The following is a 22,425-nucleotide window of genomic DNA, read 5'->3' as shown; positions in this document are numbered from 1 at the left end:
GAAAGACTGGATCTGATTAAATAAAATACTGTGATTTTTAAGTTAATTTAATACTAGGAATAGCATTTTGTTTTCAATACAGAAAAAAGACCATAGTTGAATATTTCACTGTTGTAAAACTTAAAAAAATTGGAATATTGAATTTATACCCTCAACTTATAAAATATATTAATTAAATGTATCAATTATTCCCCCCAGGGGTTATCTTGTGCATTTATTCTTGGTATCATCTCTTGAAGGGAGTATTTTATCTTTTTTAGGGTATCTAGACTGTTTCATGTAAAATGAAAGCCTTACACTGGATCATCCTTTCTAGCTCAAAATGTAATTTTATCAGAAACTGTTCCGTCTTGTAGGTTAAATTTATACAAAACGAGTTGCTTAAAAATATTACTAAAGTCCTTTGGAAAAGCATGAATTATATTGTAGTACATGGAGAAAGTTAGAAAACAAAGTCAATATGTTGAAAACAGAACTCATTGTCTTATTTCTCAAACCTAGGTACCTAGCACCCACAATATTTATTGTGTCTAGTAGCCCAAGTCTGAAACCAGGCAGTCATCTTAGACTTCTCTCTTTTGCTGCTCACTTTAAAAAAGCCATCAAATCCTATTAATTTTCCTTCCTAAATATCTTTTACATTTGACACATTTTCTTCATCTTTACTGGCACTGTCATAGCTCAGGTCTCATACCTTACTCACCTAGGCTATTAAAACTGTCTCCCTAACTCCAGTCTCATAAATCTAAACCATTTTTCATACTACAAATTTTCTTCTGAACTTGATCATGCCCCCTTTTCCGCTCAAACTTCCTCAAGATTCCCATCCATAAAGGCTAAAATCCAAAAGCCTTCGAGAGGCCGTCACATCTGCTAAGTCTCCAGTTTCATCATTTTCCCATTTGCGTCCTCACACACCTACACCGCACTGCCTGGACCCACTCACTCTTTTTATTTACTTTTATTTTTTGCGGTACACGGGCCTCTCATTGTTGTGGCCTCTCCCGTTGCGGAGCACAGGCTCCAGATGCGCAGGCTCAGCGGCCATGGCTCACGGGCCCAGCCGCTCCGCGGCACGTGGGATCTTCCCGGACCGGGGCACGAACTGGTCGGCAGGCGGACTCTCAACCACTGCGCCACCAGGGAAGCCCCCTCAGTCACTCTTGGACTTATCTCTCTCACGACTCCAGCGCCTTTGCCTACCGTCCCTCAGCCGGGAACACCCCTTCCCGCATTCACTATCTAGCCAACGCTCTATTCACCCTTCTGTTTTCTACGGAAGTAGTAACAAAAGTGTACCACATCCGTGAAGCTCTCTCCTGACTCCCAAGCCACTGTAAAGGCCACTGTCCCTTTCTAAGGGTCCCAACAACCCTTAGAAAATTACTACCATTAAATGATTACAGGGGGTTATAATTATGTTTGCACTTGTTTCTTCCCTAAGACTGTGAGCTCTTCTTAGAGGACAGAAATAGATTTTTCACTCTCAGCTCCATTCTATCACAGCACCTGATAGTTTTCCTCACATTCTTTAACAATAGGAGAAGCTTAAAGAAGGCCAATTCTAAGGAGAAAGAGTATCCAGGGAAGAATTGCTACTAAGGTAAAGGGAAATCTCGCGAGATGTAGGTCTTGCGCCCCGGGTCAACGGAGGTCGCCGACCGTTATTTAGCCGTTAAACCTCCAACCGCCCTGCCCCTCCCTCCTGGCCGCTCGGCTGGCGCGATATCCCGCCTTTTCCGAGGTTCGGAGGCAGAAGTTCGTGTTGGTTCTTTCTGCTGCCCTAATAGACAGCAGGTGGCGGTTCGCGTGAGCACCGAGCCCGCGGTTTCCCGCTAGTTTTTTAAAGGTAAGGGCAGGTGTGCTGAGTTCCCTCCCTGATGATTGAACCCAGAGCTGGGCGACGTTTTGTTACTGGCCCTCCCACACGCAGGCAGCCCCCGGCGCCTTGTGGCGCCTTCTCCGTAGTCGTCTAAGCACCTCAACTAGTTCTTCCCGGCGAGGTGATGCAATTTAACAGGGCTGGTGGAGGTAACGGGCTTCTTTTCAGGCAGTCCCGGCGATGATGCCTAGTTTGAGTTTCTCTATTATCCATGGACGTCGCCAGCGTGGCCATTGGTGGTGGGGGGATGGTGGGGACAAATAGGGGATGTTTCTGCTTTGAACACCACGGCAGTAAGGGACACCGTAGGCTTCCATGGTAGCAAATGTTTCACGCATTCCTTTATATACCCATTTATTATAGAATAAGTAGTGCATTAATGAAACAATGTAAAACACTTTCTCCCCCATCTTGAGCAATAGATAATTACGACTGGAAGAGAAAATGGAAAAGCAGAAGCCCTTTAAATTGTTTGTACCACCGAGATTAAGTAGCAGTCAAGTATCTGCAGTGAAACCTCAGACTTTGGGAGGAGATTCTGATTTCTTCAAGGTAAATTTGCATTTATTCATTAGGTAAATGAGGCAACGTGAACTTTCTTACTGGTGATATAATTTTTTTCAGTAAATATGTTCTGATTTACCCAAGAATTTTGCATAGCATTTCTTTGAATGAATAATGAGCACACTTAATGTGTTTAGGCATCATTCATTTAAAGAAATAATTACTGGGGCTTTGGAATTCTGCATACATAATGGAACCTGCTTACTTTAATCCTCTTTCTTTAAATGATTTAAAGCAACTTATGAACATATACAATGAAATAGTAAAATATAAATTAGAAGAATATTAGGATCAAGGAAAATTAAGAAAATTTGGACAAATATGTTGACATACTGGTAAAAATCAGTGTTTGAGGTTAAAATTTGACTCTGAGCTTCTGGGTTGACAGGATAAACGGGAAGTTCGTACGTGTAGTAGGTTCTTGTAGGAAAGGAGGAATAGAGCTTTTTTTAGTAATTTATTTAAATTTCTCATGTGGGGACTTCCCTGGCCAGTCCAGTGGTTGACTCCGCACTTTCACTGCAGGGGGCATGCGTTCAGTCCCTGGTCAGGGAACTAAGAACCCACATTATGCACAGTGTGGCAAAAAAAAAAAAAAAAATTAAAAAAATAATTTTTTTTAACATCTTTATTGGGGTATAATTGCTTTACAATGGTGTGTTAGTTTCTGCTTTATAACAAAGTGAATCAGTTATACATATACATATGTTCCCATATCTCTTCCCTCTTGCGTCTCCCTCCCTCCCACCCTCCCTATCCCACCCCTCCAGGCGGTCACAAAGCACTGAGCTGATCTCCCCGTGCTATGCGGCTGCTTCCCACTAGCTATCTACCTTACGTTTGTTAGTGTGTATATGTCCATGACTCTCTCTTGCCCTGTCACAGCTCACCCTTCCCCCTCCCCATATCCTCAAGTCTGTTCTCCAGTAGGTCTGTGTCTTTATTCCTGTCTTACCCATAGGTTCTTCATGACATTTTTTTTCTTAAATTCCATATATATGTGTTAGTATACGGTATTTGTCTTTTTCTTTCTGACTTACTTCACTCTGTATGACAGACTCTAGGTCTATCCACCTCATTACAAATAGCTCAATTTCGTTTCTTTTTATGGCTGAGTAATATTCCATTGTATATATGTGCCACGTCTTCTTTATCCATTCATCCGATGATGGGCACTTAGGTTGTTTCCATCTCTGGGCTGTTGTAAATAGAGCTGCAATGAACATTTTGGTACATGACTCTTTTTGAATTTTGGTTTTCTCAGGGTATATGCCCAGTAGTGGGATTGCTGGCTCGTATGGTAGTTCTATTTGTAGTTTTTTAAGGAACCTCCATACTGTTCTCCATAGTGGCTGAACCTATTCACAGCAGTGCAAGAGGGTTCCCTTTTTTCCACACCCTCTCCAGCATTTATTGTTTCTAGATTTTTTGATGATGGCCATTCTGACTGGGGTGAGATGATATCTCATGGTAGTTTTGATTTGCATTTCTCTAATGATTAATGATGTTGAGCATTCTTTCATGTGTTTGTTGGCAGTCTGTATATCTTCTTTGGAGAAATGTCTATTTAGGTCTTCTGCCCATTTTTGGATTGGGTTGTTTGTTTTTTTGTTATTGAGCTGCATGAGCTGCTTGTAAATTTTGGAGATTAATCCTTTGTCGGTTGCTTCATTTGCAAATATTTTCTCCCATTCTGAGGGTTGTCCTTTGGTCTTGTTTATGGTTTCCTTTGCTGTGCAAAAGCTTTGAAGTTTCATTAGATCCCATTTGTTTATTTTTGTTTTTATTTCCATTATTCTAGGAGGTGGGTCAGAAAGGATCTTGCTGTGATTTATGTCATAGAGTGTTCTGCCTATGTTTTCCTCTAAGAGTTTGATAGTTTCTGGCCTTACATTTAGGTCTTTAATCCATTTTGAGCTTATTTTTGTGTATGGTGTTAGGGAGTGATCTAATCTCATACTTTTACATGTATCTGTCCAGTTTTCCCAGCACTACTTATTGAAGAGGCTGTCCTTTCTACACTGTACATTCCTGCCACCTTTTTCAAAGATAAGGTGTCCATATGTGCGTGGGTTTATCTCTGGGCTTTCTATCCTCTTCCATTGATCTATCTTTCTCTTTAAAAAAATAAATTTCTTATGTGGAACTTTATGTTGGAAATAGGATGAAGCAATGAATATTTTAATTTTCTATGTTGTAGAAAAATTCTTATGTCTCTATAGCCAAAGAGTATAATATTAAAATGCTATTCAGTGAAGAAAATTCTCAATTCTACCAGGGGAAAGATCATAATGAAATTGAAGAAAGCCAATATTCTAAGCTACTAATTAAAATCACTAAAATTATTACTGAGTACTTACAAAGCATGTATCATGTAATTTTAGTTTAGCTTTCTCTTATAAGTGAAAATCAAAAAATTTTGCTTTGTTTACAGGGCAAAATCGTTTGATATATTTAACACTATGTATACATTAAAGGATTTACAATTATAGTCACTTTTTTAAGCAGATGTATACTGTATATGTAATTACATATTACACTGCTAGTTATTAGAGTGGTATGAGACAGTGTGTTTAAGAACTTCTTTGTGTTTCTAGGGTTTCAACAAATGTGTTGAAGATGATTTTGGTTTTCCATTTGCAATGACTAATTTCTCCAAAAATGGGAAAAACATTGATTCAGGTAGGAGACTAGAAAAGCAATGTATCACCATACATAGAAGCATTTTTAAAATACACATTGCTAGATATCAAATAAGAGTATTATATTGATAGCCTTGACATTAAAGCTAGATATAATACTTAATATATAAAACAGGATGTTGGCATATTTAATTCCAGTTGTCTTTTATCTTGCAGATCCTGCTTTACAAAAAGTTGACTTTTTGCCCATGCTTGAACAGGTCAGTTAAGTATAGTGTATATAGATATAACCTGTTTAGATATTGAATTGCTTGCTTGAAAAAGAAAAAAAAGTCTTTAGTTGTTGGATTACTAGTCTTCAGTATTTAATTGCTGCTATTTGGAAACTATCATCAGGAGTATTTTCTCATAGGAAAAATTTATTCATTTTTTAGGTTGATAATTCTGACAGTTGTCATTACCAGGAGGGACTAAAAGACTCTGATTTTGAGGTCAGAAGATTTCCTGTCTATATTAAATTTCTTGTAATTGGAGTATCATTTATTATTACTTGTATTTATCTTTCTTTTGAAGCTTCAAAAGGATTAATATTTAGTTAAGGTTTTAAGTTATATTCTTTAAAACCTTTTTGCCACTTTGCTTTTCTTTTGAATTTGCTGAAACACTAGGCCTCTGTATTTTCCTGAGTTATGAAAGCATGAATTCTTACGGGGCAATTTAACTTTAAACCATAAAAATCAAGAATAGGAAAGGGGAGATGAATGCAATGTGTGAAAAGGTTGAGAATTAAGCCAGTATTTTACAAACAATTCTTGAATTAATAGGTATGATTGTTTGGCTGGTTTACTGTCTAAGGAATTTGTAGGATATACTGTACTTCTGATTTTAGTTATAAAAATCATTCTTTCTTATGGCACATAGATGTCTTTAAAGCAAAGAGAAATTCCATGGCCTGGTAAAGTGCTATCTGGTTGTTGCTGGGATTATGGTATCACAAATTTAGAAATATGGAATTTATTCATATATTTTGATAACAGAGCTATCAGCAAGGAGAAAGTAGCGTGATTAAAAAAATAAAAGCAAACCTTTGACATTTACCTTATAATGTGGAAAGGGATGATGCAGGAAATCCAAATAAAATCCAAATAAAACCTCAGGCTAAATGAAAGATCTTGTGTTCACTATTATTTTTCTTGTCATTGTACCTTAAACTTCATATCCTTTGGCTAATCCTTAAGCTGTTTGTATAACCAAAATATTTCAAGACCATTGCTAAAATTGACACATTTCATGTAGAGTGATTTATTTTAGCTTTTAAGCAGCCAGATTCTCTCATTGACTTAAAGATTTCTAACTTCTGGCTTAGGCACATTTTGAAGTTATTTGATTTTATTCATCAAGGAATAACTTAGTCAGGTGACCAGTAACCTTAGTAAAGTAGCTAATATTGCCTTAGTAGTTAGAAAAAAGTTAATATAGCTTTCAGCATGGTATTAGGGCATAAATTGAGGAGAGATTTGGTCTCAACTATTAAGATACTCATGGATATTTTCAATAGGCAGCTGTAGTTTGGTTATACTAAAATTTTGAACTATTAACAGTCATTGAAAACCTATTTTATAATAGAATTCAGAACCAATGAGCAGACTATATTCAAAACTGTATAAGGAGACTGACAAGATCAAGAAGTGGAAAGTGAGTGTAGAATCTGAACTGAAGCAGAAAGAAAACAAGTTGCAAGAAAATAGAAAAATAATTGAAGCACAGCGGAAAGCCATTCAAGAACTACAGGTATAATGAAATTTGTAATTGAAAATATAGTATAGTAAATCTTATAATACTATTAAAACTAGAGTATTATTTCAGAGTAAGTTGGGTTTATCTTGTTTCTGTGATGTGGATTTTAAGAATGGTGTTTTTTGAAGTTTCATTAATATTAGTTGCATTTCAACTTTAGGATGAGCAGAAGACAGGCTGCATGAAACTTAATGCAAATGACTAGGGAAATAGTAATTTACTTTAGATAGAGATTGATTTAATGATTCTAATTATAGAATTTTAATTTTTATTGGTTCCCGTTACTGATGATGTTTTGTTTGATATGTCTTTTTTTATTATATTAGAAAATGACATTGTAGATAAAACTTTAAATTTGAAACTGTTTCTCTTCAATTTTATGGCATGGTGAAAGAAAAATTTTGAGAAAATGCAACATTGGGTTAGGAGAAAGATAAAACATCATTTCAAAATGTTTAGGGAAGATAATATCACATTAAAATATTGTTGGATACATTTTGGAGATAATTCAGCAAACCTAATTTTAGACTGATGAAAGTGAGACCCATATTCTTATAGGATATCCATAAGTGTGACAAAAAAAGTTCTTCTTTGTGTTCAAAGAAAATAATTCTTATTGACCATCATAGCATGTTAGCAAAGAAATGCTGCTTAATGAATATACTCATGTTTATTTTGCTAAGTAAAATGTGATGAACTGTTCTTTTGTCTTATAAATTAGTTTGAAAATGAAAAAGTAAGTTTGAAATTAGAAGAAGGAATTCAAGAAAATAAAGATTTAATAAAAGAGTAAGTAATAATTTAATGAATTTGTTCTTTACAAATTTATTTTTCATTCCAAACTAATTATTAAAATAATTTCCAAAAATTGAATGTGCTCTTTCTGTTGTATAATATTAATTGATGTATAGAATTCTATCTGGGTGCTGTGGAGAAAAGGAAGACATACCTATTTTACATTCTTGCATTTGGCAAACTGTGGTCACTGACTAGTAACTTCTCACTTTTTAAAATGACAGGCAGGGAAGCCATTACTTAGTGTTGATAAAGGTACCTGATAATCTTATATCTACAACTGCCTATGTATATTGTATACCTTTTTGTTTGACTATTGTTTTAGGTGAAACCCTTGCAGAAGAGGGCTCAACTTAGTTCCAAGCTAATTCTCACTGTCAAATTCCTGTTTTTGCCAGTGGCCCAATCATTCTTCCATTAACTTTGGCTTAAAACTTTAGTATCATCCTTTTTTTTTAAATTAATTAATTTATTTTATTTATTTAATTTTGGCTGTGTTGGGTCTTCGTTGCTGCGCGCGGGCTTTCTCTAGTTGTGGTGAGCGGGGGGCTACTCTTTGTTGCGGTGTGCGGGCTTCTCATTGCGGTGGCTTCTCTTGTTGCAGAGCATGGGCTCTAGGCGCATGGGCTTCAGTAGTTGTGGCTTGCGGGTTCTAGAGCGCAGGCTCAGTAGTTGTGGCACACAGGCTTAGTTGCTCCACAGCATGTGGGATCTTCCCGGACCAGGGCGCCAACCCGTGTTACCTGCATTGGCAAGCAGATTCTTAACCACTGTGCCACCAGGGAAGTCCAAGAATTAGGTTTGTAGTTACTTGTTTTGATTTTACAAAATCAGTAACAATAAAAAGTTCCTCTGTCTAGAACAGTGGTTCTTAAACTTTAGCAAGCTTCAGAATTACCCGCAGAGCTTCTTAAAACACATGTTGTTGGCCTCTCCTCCCCTGACAGAGTTTCTGATTCAGTGGAGTAAACTTAAGAATTTGTACTTCTAACAAGTGATGTGGATGCTGCTGGTGCAAGGATCATACTTTGAGAACTACTGATTTGTGGTAGAGAATAGTCACAGGCTTTGAAAAGAAAACAAAGCCACCTTTGATTTCAGTGACTTCTTAACCTTTTCATTTATTAGATTATTGAAAATGTTAAAGGATGTACTTTATGTAATATTACAGCTTTTGCTCTTCATTAAACTAATATTTAGACTTAAAAATTATTATAAAATGTTAATCTGTAACAATTCATTTCTGCAGAAAAATTATACATTGGAAAATTTAAACTGGTGTATATGTTAGCAACTTCAAGACACCCAGAGGTCTTTTTTTTTTAACTTTCAATACCATTTAATGAGATTTGGAAGATACGACTGCATTATATTGACCTTTAAAATTTTTTTTGGTTGAGATATAATTGACATATAACATTATATTATTTTTAAGTGTATAATGTAATGATTGATATATGTATATATTGCAAAATTATCACCGCAATAAGTCTAGTTAATATCCATTACCACATATAATTGTAGATTTTTTGTTTTGACAAGAACCCTCAAGATCTACTCTCTTAGCAACTTTCAAATATACAATATTACTAACTATATTCATCATGTGGTATATTACATCCCCGGGATTTATTTTATGACTGGAAGTTTGTACCTTTTAACTCCCTTCACTCATTTTGCCCACCTCCCACCTCTGTCTCTGGCAACCATCAATCTGTTGTCTGTATCTATAAGTTTTTAATTTTTTTTTTTAAGATTTCACATATAAATGAGACCATATGGTATTTGTCTTTCTTTGTCTGAGTTATTTCATATAGCATAATGCTCTCAAGTTCCATTCATAATGTTGTAAATGACAGGATTTCCTTCATTTTTATGGGTGTATATATATTCCACACTTTATTTATCCATTGATAGTTAGGTTGTTTCCATGTCTTGACTGTTGTAAATAATGCTGCATTGAACATGGGGATGCATATGCCTTTTCAAGTTAGTATTCTTGTTTCCTTTGGATAAATCCCAAGAAGTAGAATTGCTAGATCATATGGTTTTATTTTTAATTTTTTGAGGAGCCACCAAACTGTTTTTCATAGTGGCTGAACCAATTTATATTCCCACCAGTAGTGCACAAGGGTTCCCTTTTCTCCACATCCTCACCAACACTTGTTATCTCATCTTTTTAATAATAGTCATTCTAATAGGTGTGAGGTAATATCTCATTGTGATTTTGATTTGCATTTCCCTGGAGGTTAGTGATGTTGGGCACCTTTTCATGTACCTGTTGACCATCTGTATGTCTTCTCTGGAAAAATCTCTGTCCAGATCCTCTTCCCACATTAAAATTAGATTGTTTTTTGCTATTGAGTTGCATGACTTCTTTATATACTTTGGATATTAACCTCTTATCAGATATATGATTTGCAAATATTTTCTCTCATTTAGTAGGTTGCCTTTTAATTTTGTTTATGGTTTCCTTTGCTGTGCAGAAGCTTTTAAATTTTATGTAGCCCACTTGTTTATTTTTCCTTTTGTTACCTTTGCTTTTGGTGTTAAATCCAGAAAATCATCACCTATGTCAAGGAGCTTACTGCCTATGTTTTCTTCTAGGAGTTTTATGATTTCAGATCTTAGGTTCAAGTCTTTGATCCCTTTTGACTTTATTTTTGTGTATGGTGTAAGGTAGTGGTCCAGTTTTGTTCTTTTGCATGTGGCTGTCTAGTTTCCCCAACACCATGTATTGAAGAGACTGTCCTTTCCTCATTCTGTATGTTTTTGGTTTCTTCGTCATGAATTAATTGACTGTATATCTGTGGGTTTATTTCTGGGCTGTCTATTCTGTTCTATTGATTTATGTGTCTGGTTTTATGCCAGTACCATACCATTTTGATTACTATAGCTTTATAATGTAGTTTCAAATCAGGAAGTGTGATGCCTCCAGCTTTGGTCTCCTTTCTCAAGATTACTTTGGCTAATTGGCATTTTTGGTGATGCCATACAAATTTTAGTATTGTTTGTTCTGTTTCTGTGAAAAATGCCATTGGAAATTTGAGTGGGATTGCATTGAATTTGTAGATTGCTTTCAGTAGTGTGGTATTGTGATTTATAAGAAAATATATATATATATTTGGTCATTCAGATGACCAAAATATATTTCACGTATATATTTAGTTTTCATCCATCTTTCCTGACTCACAACTCTTCAAACCCTTGGAATTTCCTAAATGTTGAGAGTGAAAAGGTGTCTTGTTATGCTAATGAGGTGACTTTTGGACCCCACCTAAAGATAGGGGCCGGTTGCCTGGAGAGCCAACCACATGGTTAGAGGATTGGAACTTCCAACCTCTGGGGACAGGCAAGGACCTGGAGGTTGAATCAGTTGCCAATGGCTAAAGATTTAATCAGTCATGCCTATCTAATGAAGCCTCTGTAAAAACCTGAGAGGTCAGGGTTCAAGAGGTTCCTGGTTGGTGAACATGTGGAGATTTGGGGAGAATGATGAGCTCGGAGAGAGGATGAAAGATTCTCACCCTTTCCTCATACCTTGCCCTGTGCATCTTTCCCACTTGGCTGTTCCTGAGTTATATCCTTTTATGATAAACCAGTACTCTAGTAAGTAAATTGTTTCTCTGTTCTCTGAGTCATTCTAGCAAATTAATAGAAGCCAAGGAGGAGGTCATGGGAACCTCTGATTTATAGCCAGTGGGACAGAACCACAGGTAACAACCTGGGCTTGCAACAAGCATCTGAAGTTGGTGGGATAAGGGGAGGGTAGCAGTCTTATAGGACTGAACCCTTAACTTATGAAGTCTGATGCTATCTCCAGGTAGATGGTGTCAGAATTGAATTGTAGGACACTCAGCTGTGGTGCCCAGAATTGCTTGTTGGTGTGAGGAACCCCCTTCCAATTTTGGAATTGGTACCAGACTCCATTTAGGTAGTGTGGACATTTTAACAATATTAATTCTTCTAATTCATGGACACAGAAGATTTTTCCATTTATTTGTGTCTTCTTCAATTTCTTTCATCAGTGTGTTATAGTTTTCAGTGTGCAGGTCTTTTACCTCCTTGGTTAAATGTATTCCTAAGCGTGTTATTCTTTTTGATGCAATTGTAAATGGAATTATATTCTTAATTTCTCTTCTGATAGTTCATTATTAGTGTACAGAAATACAACTGATTTTTGTATGTTGGTTTTGTATCCTGTAACTTTACTGAATTTGTTTATTAGTTCTAACAGTTTTTCGGTGGAGGCTTTAGGGTTTTCTATATATAATAGCATGTCATCTGCAAATCGTGACAGTTTTACTTTGTTCTTTCTGATTCAAGTGCCTTTTATTTTCTTGTCTATTGCTGTGGCTAGGACTTCCAATACTATGTTGAATATCAGTGGCAAGAATGGGCATCCTTGTCTTGTTCCTGATCTTACAGGACAAACTTTCAGCTTTTCAGGGTTGAGTATGATGTTAGCTGTGGACTTGTTATATATGGCTTTTATTATGTTGATGTAGGTTCCCTCTGTACCCACTCTGTTGAAAATTTTTATCATAGATGGATTTTGAATTTTGTCAAAAGCTTTTTCTGCATCTGTGAGATGATCAGAGGTCTTATTCACATAATTAATGACTCTTCAGAAAATTACTTATTTTATGTTTTGAAGGTAAGATAGCTAGAATATTTCTGGGGTAATTAGTAATGAAAATCCCAATCCTCTCTTCTCATTTTATTTCTTAGCTGAATCTGGAACTGTTTACTAAAAGGTTATTGAAAGCTACTTGGGTAGAAACTTTTAAGGAGCTTTTCACTTTAAAAGGAGGCAGTTATTAAATCATCTTTGCTAATAGTACAATTTTTCCTTTATAGTCACTTATGAACGATATGTGATATATATTAAATATTATGATGTTTTAAGAATTTCTTTAAAATTGTAACAGTAATGTTTCATAACTTTTATATATGATTTTGCTTTGAGATACATTACACTTATGCAAACTCTTTCCTCTGTTTCAGGAATAATGCTACAAGGCATTTATGTAATCTACTCAAAGAAACTTGTGCCAGATCTGCTGAAAAGACAAAGAAATGTAAATATCTTTCTCATTTTATATGATTTTATCAATTTATTGTTATTACTTTAATGGTGGGGGGTGGAGAGGGAAACAAATTGTCTTTTCAGTTTTTGGAACCAATTAAAAATTTTTAAAAAATATTTATTTATTTATTTATTTATTTGGCTGCGTTGTGTCTTAGTTGTGGCACATGGGATCTTCACTGCAGCATGCAAGGTCTTTTGGTTGTTGCATGTGGGGTCTTTTCATTGCAGCATGTGGGGTATTTTTGTTGCAGCACGTGGGGTCTTTTTGTTGCAGCACGCGGGCTTCTCTCTACTTGTGGCGCACGGGCTCCAGAGCACGCGGGCTAGGTAGTTGTGGTGCATGGGCTGTCTAGTTGCGGCACATAGGCTCCAGAGTGTGCAGCCTCAGTAGTTGCGGCATGTGGGCCCTCTAGTTGTGTTGCGTGGGCTCTAGAGCATGCAGTCTCAGTAGTTGTGGCACGGCCTTAGTTGCCCTGTGGCATGTGGGATCCTAGTTTCCTGACCAGGGATCGAACCCATGTCCCCTGCATTGGAAGGTGGATTCTTAACCACTGGACCACCAGGGAAGTCCCAGGAGCCATTTTTTATTTGAACAAGTTATATGTGTCTCATACCATTTCTTTATATAAGTAGTAACTAGATTCTCAGTTCTTTGAGCTTTGAAAAGTTCTTCAAGCTTTTTGAAAGATAATATATTTTAAAAGATATATATTTACTTGGCATTTATGGTTAATTCTCATTTCAATTAAAGTGTGGTCTTGAGACTAACCTTCTCTTCTGTTTGGAACAACCGGAAATTGAATCAAGAATGATATATAGCCATGTTCATAATAGAAAATACTGATGGAGGGCTATGCTGAAAGCACAGTGCTTAAGAATAGCAGTGTAGTATTTATTTATAAATAGAATTCTCAAATTTCTTCTAAAGAAACATTATTTTAAAACATTCTATTAAGGTTGTAGTATGTATGTGAAAGTGCATGTTTTTATTTTATGCATATTTTGATGTTAATTGTAAAGTAGGAATTTTTTTCATTTTGATGAAAAACATAATCTGATTTTCAAAAATAATTGTTTTTGTCTTTGTCATTAATCTGCCATTAGGTCTACTTTGTTGTTTGTTTGTTTCTGCCAAGAATCTGTTGGGAAATACTGTCTACCTGCTTTTTCAGGATAGCCTCTATTTTTCAAATTTTAATTGATACCACACAGCTTAAGAGCTTGGACTGAAGAGATAGATAGCCCTGTGCTCAAATTCAAACTTTCAGTTGTTATCTGCTTGACCTTGAATAATTTGAATAATTTATGTAATGTCTGACCCTCTGTTTATTAGTTAGTAAAGTTCCTCAGTGTTGTTTTGAGAATTAAAGTAGTTAATAAATATAAAATGCTTAAACAGTGCAAAGTGCTCAATAAATGTTAGCCGTTATTATTATTTCTAGTATGCAGTATTGCTAGTTATTTTATTCTTGGTCTCTGCCTAAAGTACTTTGCTTTTGCAACTATATATACCTTCCAGAATGTACTGCACCACTATCAGCTCTTCCATGATACCCTGTTTATTCAACTTGCAAGATTAACTTTTCTGTCTAAATATAAAAAGTGGTGAAAAGTATATGGATGGGGTAGAGAGATAGTATATGGACTGCACTGTAGAAAGTAACCTGGGCTAGAGAGGCAAGGCTGCTAGTTCTTTCTTCCATTTAGTTTTAAGCTAAGTCAGATATCAGATGGTGGGAGAGGTTTGAAGAACCTTTTAAACATTTTTAGGTGATCTCTTAAGTGAACTAAAGAGTATATCTTTTTTCCTCATATTTGTTTGTTTGTTTATTTATTTATTTATTTATTTATTTATTTATTTATGGCGATGCCACATGGCTTGCAGGATCTTAGTTCTCTAGCCAGGGATTGAACCTGTGCCCTTGGCAGTGAAAGCACAGAGTCCTAACCACTGGACCACCACAGAATTCCCCTAAAGAGTATATCTTGATGTGACATGTAGATTCTTTTTTTCCTAAAACATCTTTTATTTATTTTATTATTATTATGATTATTATTATTTTTTAAATTTTTATTGGAGTATATTTGATTTACAATGTTGTGTTAGTTTCAGGTATACAGCAAAGTGAATCAGTTACACATACATATACATATATCCACTCTTTTTTAGATTCTTTTCCCATATAGGCCATTACAGAATATTGAGTACAGTTCCCTGTGCTATGTAGCAGGTCCTTATTAGTTATCTATTTTATATATAGTAGTCTGTATATGTCAGTTCCAATGTCCCATTTTATCCCTTCCTCCCATCTTACCTCCTGGTAACCATAAGTTTGTTTTCTACATCTGTAACTCTATTTCTGTTTTGTAGATAAGTTGATTTGTACCTTTTTTTAGATTCCACATATAAGCAATATCATACGATATTTGTCTTTCTCTGTTTGACTTACTTCACTCAGTATGATAATCTCTAGGTCCATCCATGTTGCTGCAAATGGCATTAGTTCATTCTTTTTTCTGGCTGAGTAATATTCTGTTGTATATATATACCACATTTTCTTTATCCATTCTTCTGCGGATAGACATTTAGGTTACTTCCATGTCCTGGCTATTGTAAATAGTGCTGCTGTGAACATTGGGGTGCATGTATCTTTTTGAATTATGGTTTTCTCTGGATATATGCCCAGGAGTGGTGGATCATATGGTAGCTCTGTTTTTAGTTTTGTAAAGAACCTCTATACTGTTTTCCATAGTGGCTGTACCAATTTACATTCCCACCAACAATGTAGGAGGGTTCCTTTTTCTGCACACCCTCTCCAGCATTTACTGTTTGTAGATTTTTTGTTGATGGCCATTCTGACCAGTGTGAAGTGATACCTCATGGTAGGTTGTTTTTTTTTTTCTTTCAGATGGTAAAATTTTTGTTTTTTTTTTAAAGATACTATAATTAATTAATTAATTTATTTATTTTTGACTGTGTTAGGTCTTCATTTCTGTGCGAGGGCTTTCTCTAGTTGTGGCAAGTGGGGGCCACTCTTCATCACGGTGCGCGGGCCTCTCACTATCGCGGCCTCTCTTGTTGCAGAGCATGGGCTCCAGACGCGCAGGCTCAGTAGTTGTGGCTCACGGGCCTAGTTGCTCTGTGGCATGTGGGATCTTCCCAGACCAGGGCTTGAACCCATGTACCCTGCATTGGCAGGCAGATTCTCAACCACTGCACCGCCAGGGAAACCCTCAGATGGTAAAATTTTTATTGGAAATACCTGATCTATATTTAAAACTCATAAATGCACAGTTGAAAAAAATAGATTCACATACCCAAGTTGTTCCAAACACACTTATAAGTTTTCCAATCACTGAATCAAGAAATGAGTTTTAAATTTAATTAAAATGAAATAAAATGAAAAATCAGTCCCTCCATCTCATCAGCCACATTTCCAAAGGTCTGTTGCTCACCTTTGGGGCATTGGTGGTCTAGATAATACTGTTAAGCCTAAGTCTGATTGTACTGTTGCTGTGCTCCTAATTCTCCAGCAGTTTCCCATCACACTCAATGGAAAAGTCAAAGTCCTGACAGTGGTCCACAAGGCCTTTCATGTCTGCCCCTGCCTACTCTTCCATCCTCATCTCTTGCTTCTCTCCTCCTCATTGACTCCGCTCTGGCCACCTCAGACTCTCCAGACCTACTCCCACTTCAAGTTCTTTGTCCCTGCTGGTCCCTCTGCCTGGGATGCTCCCACCCCTCCCCAACATCATCATGTGCTGCTCCCTCACCTCCATCAGGTCTTTATTCAAATACCATCTTCCCCTAGGTTCTAGCCTAGCCACTGTATTGTACATTGATGACCCCAACCCCTACTGACACTTCAAGTCCTTTTTCCCTGAATTGTTTCACTCCTGGGCAGTCAATCACTATCTGACAAACTCTAGATTTTACTTTTTTGAGATGTTTATCTTACCTCCTCCCGCAATGGAATGTAAGCTCTATGAGATTAAAATTGTTGTCTGTTTATTCACTGCTGGATCCCTGGCCCTGAGCATATCACTTGTTGAATGAATGTACCTCATGGTAGTTTTGATTTGCATTTCTCTTAATTAGTGATGTTGCGCTTCTTTTCACGTGCTTTTTAGCCATGTGTATGTCTTCTTTGGAGAAAAGGCTTTTTAGGTCTTCCACCCATTTTTTGACTGGGTTGTTTGCTTTTTTGATATTGAGTTGCATGAGCTGTTTGTATATTTTGGAGATTAATTTCTTGTTGGTTGCTTCATTCGTAAATATTTTCTCCCATTCTGAGGGTTGTCTTTTTGTTTTGTTTATGGTTTCCTTTGCTATGCAAAAGCTTTTAAGTTTAATTAGGTCCCATTTGTTTATTTTTGTTTTTATTTTCATTACTCTAGGAGGTGGATCAAAAAAGATCTTGCTGTGATTTATGTCAGTGTTCTGCCTATGTTTTCCTCTAAGAGTTTTGTAGTCTGTGGCCTTACATTTAGGTCTTTAATCCATTTTGAGTTTATTTTTGTGTATTAGGGAATGTTCTAATTTCATTCATTTACATGTTGCTGTCCAGTTTTCCAAACACCACTTATTGAACAGACTGTCTTTTCTCCATTATATATTCTTGCCCTAAAAATTCTTAATATTTGCCTTATATTTACTGTAAACTCCATCTGTATTTTTGCCGTAAGCCTTTATTTTTGCTATTGTGATTTTCTCTGTCTTTTATTTATTCATTCAACATTTTAAAAAGTGCCTACTATGTGCCATGAAATGTTCTAGATGCTAAGGGAAAACAGTGGTAAACAGACAAAATTTCTGCTATTATGGAGTATGCACTCTTGTAAAGGGACACATATCATAAATGAATAAATAAAATACATGTTGGGTGATGACAACTGCTTCAAAAGAGAATATTTTGGGATAGGGTATTTGGGGAAGTTTTTTTCTGATTAAGTGGTATCTGATTAGAGACCTGAATAAATGAGGGAATGTATCATGTAGCTATTTTGGGAATGAATATTTCGGGCAGAGGAAACAGCAAATGCAAAATCCCTTAGATGAGAGCCTGTTGAAACTTTTCAAGTCATAACAGTGAGGTCACTGTGCTGTTCCTTCCATATTTCTTACCTTTTTTGTATCTTTCATCTTCTTTTCTTATTGTGCTCCCTTCAGGATAATTTCTTCTGCTTTGTTCCAGTTCACCAGTTCTCTATTTAGCTGTTTCTAAACTGTTTTTAAATTCATCTGTTAGGCCTTAATTTCTGTTCTTGTATTCTCTGGTTCTGTTCTTTAAAAAATATCTGTAATGTTACTTTTTAGAGTTTCAAATTCCTTGCAGAAATTTTTAAGCTCGTTTTTTTTTTTTGTCTCCATGAGCATAGTAAGCTTAGTTTTATTAAATTTTTTGTCCAGCAATGCCAATATCTGGAATCCCTTGGGATCTGTTTCTGTGGTTTGTTGTTTTGTAGATTCTAGTTCTTATTGTTTATTTCATTGTGTACTTCATTATTTTTGATTGCTTGCTTGAGACTTAGAATGATGTGACATTTTCCTAGTTCTCTGAATGCTGAGAAGTTTTAGATTATATCCTGGACATGTTGTGAGATTCTGGGTCCTGTTAAAAATCCCCTGGAAAATGTTTGTTTGTTTGTTTGTATTTTAGCAGATATGCAACTCAAGTTTAGATCACAAGTTCTATCTTACCTTTTGTGTGCTGGGGTTCCATTATCAGTTCAGTTTTCAAAGCTTTTGCCATGTTACTCTGCGTCTGTTTCATGTACGCTCCACTCAAGATTAGATTAGTTCTGGGACTTGGATAGTGATTTCAGAGGGACTTGCTATATTTGCCTTGGGTCTATCTTGTACATGCACATCCTCCCTTTTCCCTATGGGACTTGTGCCAAGTCATACAAATAATTAGGGAATCACCTTCTCCAGCTCTCTCTAGCATTGCCCCTTCACCCTCAGCCTTACAGGGGTCCCGTCCTCCTGTCCTTTGGTGAGAGACATGGAGTTTCTCCTGGGGTTTCATATGTCCTTGCTGCCATGGCTGCTGTAGCTCCACTACTGGAGCCACCTTTGGGGCAGGGCTGGAAGAGAAAAAAAAAAAAAAGGGATTTCCTTTTGCTTTTATAGTTCTGCTGGGCCCTTACACTTTAGTAATGCTAGGAGAGAAGGTAGGAAAAAAACTAAACAAACAGGAAACTCGCCTTCACATGAGTCATTTCTTCAAGATTTTACTTTTCTTCCCAATCTACCTGCTTTTGCTTACTTTTCAGATTCCTCAAGTAGTTACTTTATGGATTTCATCCAGAGTTTTTAGTTGTAATCAATGGGAGAGAAAGGCTATAGTGGGCTTATTCCATCTTGACTGACACTGGAAGTTGGTTTAGGTTTTCTGAGTTATAATCCTCAACCTGTTCTTGGCCTGATGATTCATCATTATCTTTTTAGATCTTTGATTCTTTCAATAATTCAAAAAATTCCTCCAGATTTTTATCTTTAGGAGGAAGGTTGGTCTGAATTATTTAGTCATTACCATAAAACAGAGTCCTGGATGCTTTTTCAAAATACAGATCAAATAATGTCACTGTCTAATTTTTTCAGTGGCTTTCCATAATTTTCAGGATAGCATGGTGTTTGCCACTTCCCTTCACCTTGCCAAATCTTTTCACATGTCCCACATACACAAGCTCATGGAGAACTACTTGTTAACCCCTAAACAGATTATACTTCTGAGTTTTTGCATATGTTTATTGGCTGATCCTCCTTCCTTTTTCATCTTGTTAATTCATATTTGTCCTTCAAAACTCAGAGTAATTATTACCACCCTTGGGAAATATTCCCTAGTTTTTCACTCTGACTTAGATGCTCCTCTTCTTTTACTTAGTACCCTTAGTATACCTTTACCATGTATTTATGAATTCCTTCAACAAATATTGAGTACCTACTACATCTCACTGTAAGCTTGCAGGCAAGGGATCATGTCTTATTTGACTCAGTATATTCAACACTTTGCACAGTGTCTGTGAAGATAGCAGGCAATAAATAAATTCATGAATGAATAAGTAAAGAATAAATTTGTTCTTAGATGTACCTTAAAAAAAAACAAACCTTTAAATGGCTGTCTATTGCTCACATTAAGTACATTGGAATTCTTTAGCCTGCCATTCGAAGTACTGCATACATTTTTTTTTTTTCTGTAGCCTTATCCCTTAATCTAAATTACTTAGTGTTGAAAAGGACTTTAAAGCTTTTTGGTCTATTTACATATCCATTGCTTTAATTCTTTTATAGGAAATTAATAATTTCCTTTGTGACTACCAAGTGGTAGTCTCTTTCCTGTGATTGAACATATTCAGTTTTGGAAACCCACTAACCCTGAGGCTGTCATTTAAGCACAGCTCTTATTTTTATGTTGAAATCTCTCTCTCTCTCTCTTTTTGTTTTTTTGGCCACACCACGCAGCTTGCGGGATCTTAGTTCCCCACCAGGGGTGGAACCTGGGCCCCCTGCAGTGAAAGTGTGGACCTCCAGGGAATTCCCTGTTGAAATCTCTTATATTGAAATCTCTTTGTAGTTTCTCTCTTCTTACTGTATTTCTTCTCCTTAAGGCATACAGAAAAAGTCTAAGCACTTTTTCATCTCTTTAGATTTTTAAAGGTGGTTACTTGTCCTTTCTGAATCTTGTCTTCTTCAGCCTAGATGTTTCAAGATTCTTTGTACTTTTGTTATTTTGGTTGATCTGTTTGAATATTGTTGTTATATTTAGGAGTCCAGATCTGTATTAGGTAATCTAATGTGTAACTTGACCTGTGTAAAGGACTATTTCTTGTCTAATTGTAGGTGTCATTAATGAACTCTAAAGTCAGCTTATTTGATAGTCACATTGTATTATAGGCTTTAGTGACTTCACTAGTCATTAAAATCTTTCACTTTTTTTTTTTTACTTCATTCTTTGCAAGTGCATTTAGGTTTTTGGATCCAAATAACATTCTTTGCATTTATCCCTACTGGTTTTCATTAGGCAGACCTGTGTTTTAATCACGTACCACCACTTATTATTTTGGGATCCTAGCAAATACCATAATTTTTCTGTGTCACACTTTTGTTATCTGTGAAATGGGGATAATCACAGTTCCATTTATCTATACCTAGATTTCTACCTAAATATATAGTATATGTATTTATGCATATATTTTCCCCCTTGCCAGGACTCTGGCATTTTCTTGATCCTTATGGTTTACAGTTTTGTCAGTGCAACCATTTGGATCTATATGCACCAGTCTATTTCTTTAGACCAGGAAAGCCTTATGATATCTTTGGTCACTTATTCTGATTTCTGTTTGGGTATACTTATTATTTGTTTGTTGGCCCTTTGTTCTTCGTTTCTCTAATTGTTTTAATATTTGTTCCCCCACCTCCTCAATTTATGTTTGTTTCCTGTATTAGGAAACAATTTGACTTCTGAAGTATCAGTTCTTTCCTGTCCTGCCTCTAATCTCTAGTTCCTTTGAGTCGCTCATTATCTAAGCCATTGCTCCTTTCCTCCTTATTTATTTTTTCTATTTAATTCACCCTATTTCTTGAATTTCTAACATGGCCTGTTCTTTCTTTATGACTGTATCTTCCTCTTTCACTGAGACCATATTTTCTTGGTTCTGTTGAGAATACCAAATAGTTTTCTGAAATTTTCATCTGAATTCTCTAGAGTTCGTTTTCAGAGATAGGCTGTTCCTTTTAACATCTTTCATGTTCCCTTTTCTTTGTTTGACAGTATTTTTTCATAGGCCTCGTGTAGGTTTTCTAACCATATACATCATTGAAAAAAGCAAGAACTATCTAGACTAAATAAACAAACTAGGTGATAAACTGAGCTTGGTCCTAGTATAGTGGTTGAATCCTCTTTTTATATTTATAATTGTACAGCAGGTCACTGAGCAATTTCTAATGTTTTCACCTTGCATGGCTCTACTTATGGTAGCTGAATCTCTTTTCTGTCCCTTCTGTGTGGTTTTCTCGTACTCTGATAAATTTTGTAGAATATATGATTCTGAGTGATTTTAGTCAGCAAACTCAAGTATGCACAAGATTTTTATGTCTTAAAATGTTAAAAATTCTTAAGATGTTTTATATCTTTATATTTTTTATATTTTTATATCTTTTTTATATCTTTATATCTTAAAGCCTTCATTCTGCTAGTGTGGAAGAAATTATCTCAGTAAATTTGGGAATTTTTCTTCTTTCCCTGGGATTGTATGTAAATTTGGGGGTGCCCATATAGTACCATGTGGTAGAGAGGGACGTTTGTTTCTCAGTCATCTATCCTCTGAGACTTTTCATCATTTCGGTTGGTATTCAGTTATTTGTCCACATAGATAGTTGGTGAGCTGCTCTTCATACCAGTCCTCAGGGCCTATTCAGGTATGCTGGTTCTCTGTGCTTTATCCCACCATGCTCAGTTGCACAACGTGTTGGAACAAGGGAAATTGTGAAGCTGTTTAAGGCCTTACCTGTCTATATATATTTCACAGGCATTTCTTCTCAGGTTTTGTCATCTTCCTAGAGTTATACTGAAGAAAAAAAAAGCACAGCCCCACTCTACTCTTAGTTGGCCCTAACTCTCTGGGATTTCTGTGTTCCCCAACCCTGAAGC

At 36.1% G+C, this 22,425-nt stretch overlaps 1 protein-coding gene across 2 annotated transcripts in view; it reads left to right on the top strand.

The window, feature by feature from the left end:
* Positions 1-2,326: 2,326 nt before the first annotated feature.
* Positions 2,327-22,425, top strand: part of SYCP1 (synaptonemal complex protein 1) — a gene marked incomplete at both ends in the record, with an annotated part of 158,173 nt that continues 138,074 nt past the window's right edge. For both annotated transcript variants that reach the window (XM_082662438.1, XM_082662437.1), the window contains 7 exons: positions 2,327-2,434; positions 5,044-5,128; positions 5,305-5,348; positions 5,523-5,579; positions 6,715-6,879; positions 7,607-7,674; positions 12,688-12,761. In XM_082662438.1, the coding sequence (XP_082518564.1) occupies positions 2,327-2,434; positions 5,044-5,128; positions 5,305-5,348; positions 5,523-5,579; positions 6,715-6,879; positions 7,607-7,674; positions 12,688-12,761 (601 nt within the window). The remainder of the gene's footprint in view (positions 2,435-5,043; positions 5,129-5,304; positions 5,349-5,522; positions 5,580-6,714; positions 6,880-7,606; positions 7,675-12,687; positions 12,762-22,425) is intronic.

Source organism: Grampus griseus (genome assembly GCF_964374135.1).
Source record: "Grampus griseus genome assembly, chromosome: 1".
NCBI classification, from domain to species: domain Eukaryota; kingdom Metazoa; phylum Chordata; class Mammalia; order Artiodactyla; family Delphinidae; genus Grampus; species Grampus griseus.
The sequence above is the reverse complement of the archived record's forward strand: the minus strand, read 5'-3'. Positions and strand labels throughout refer to the sequence as shown.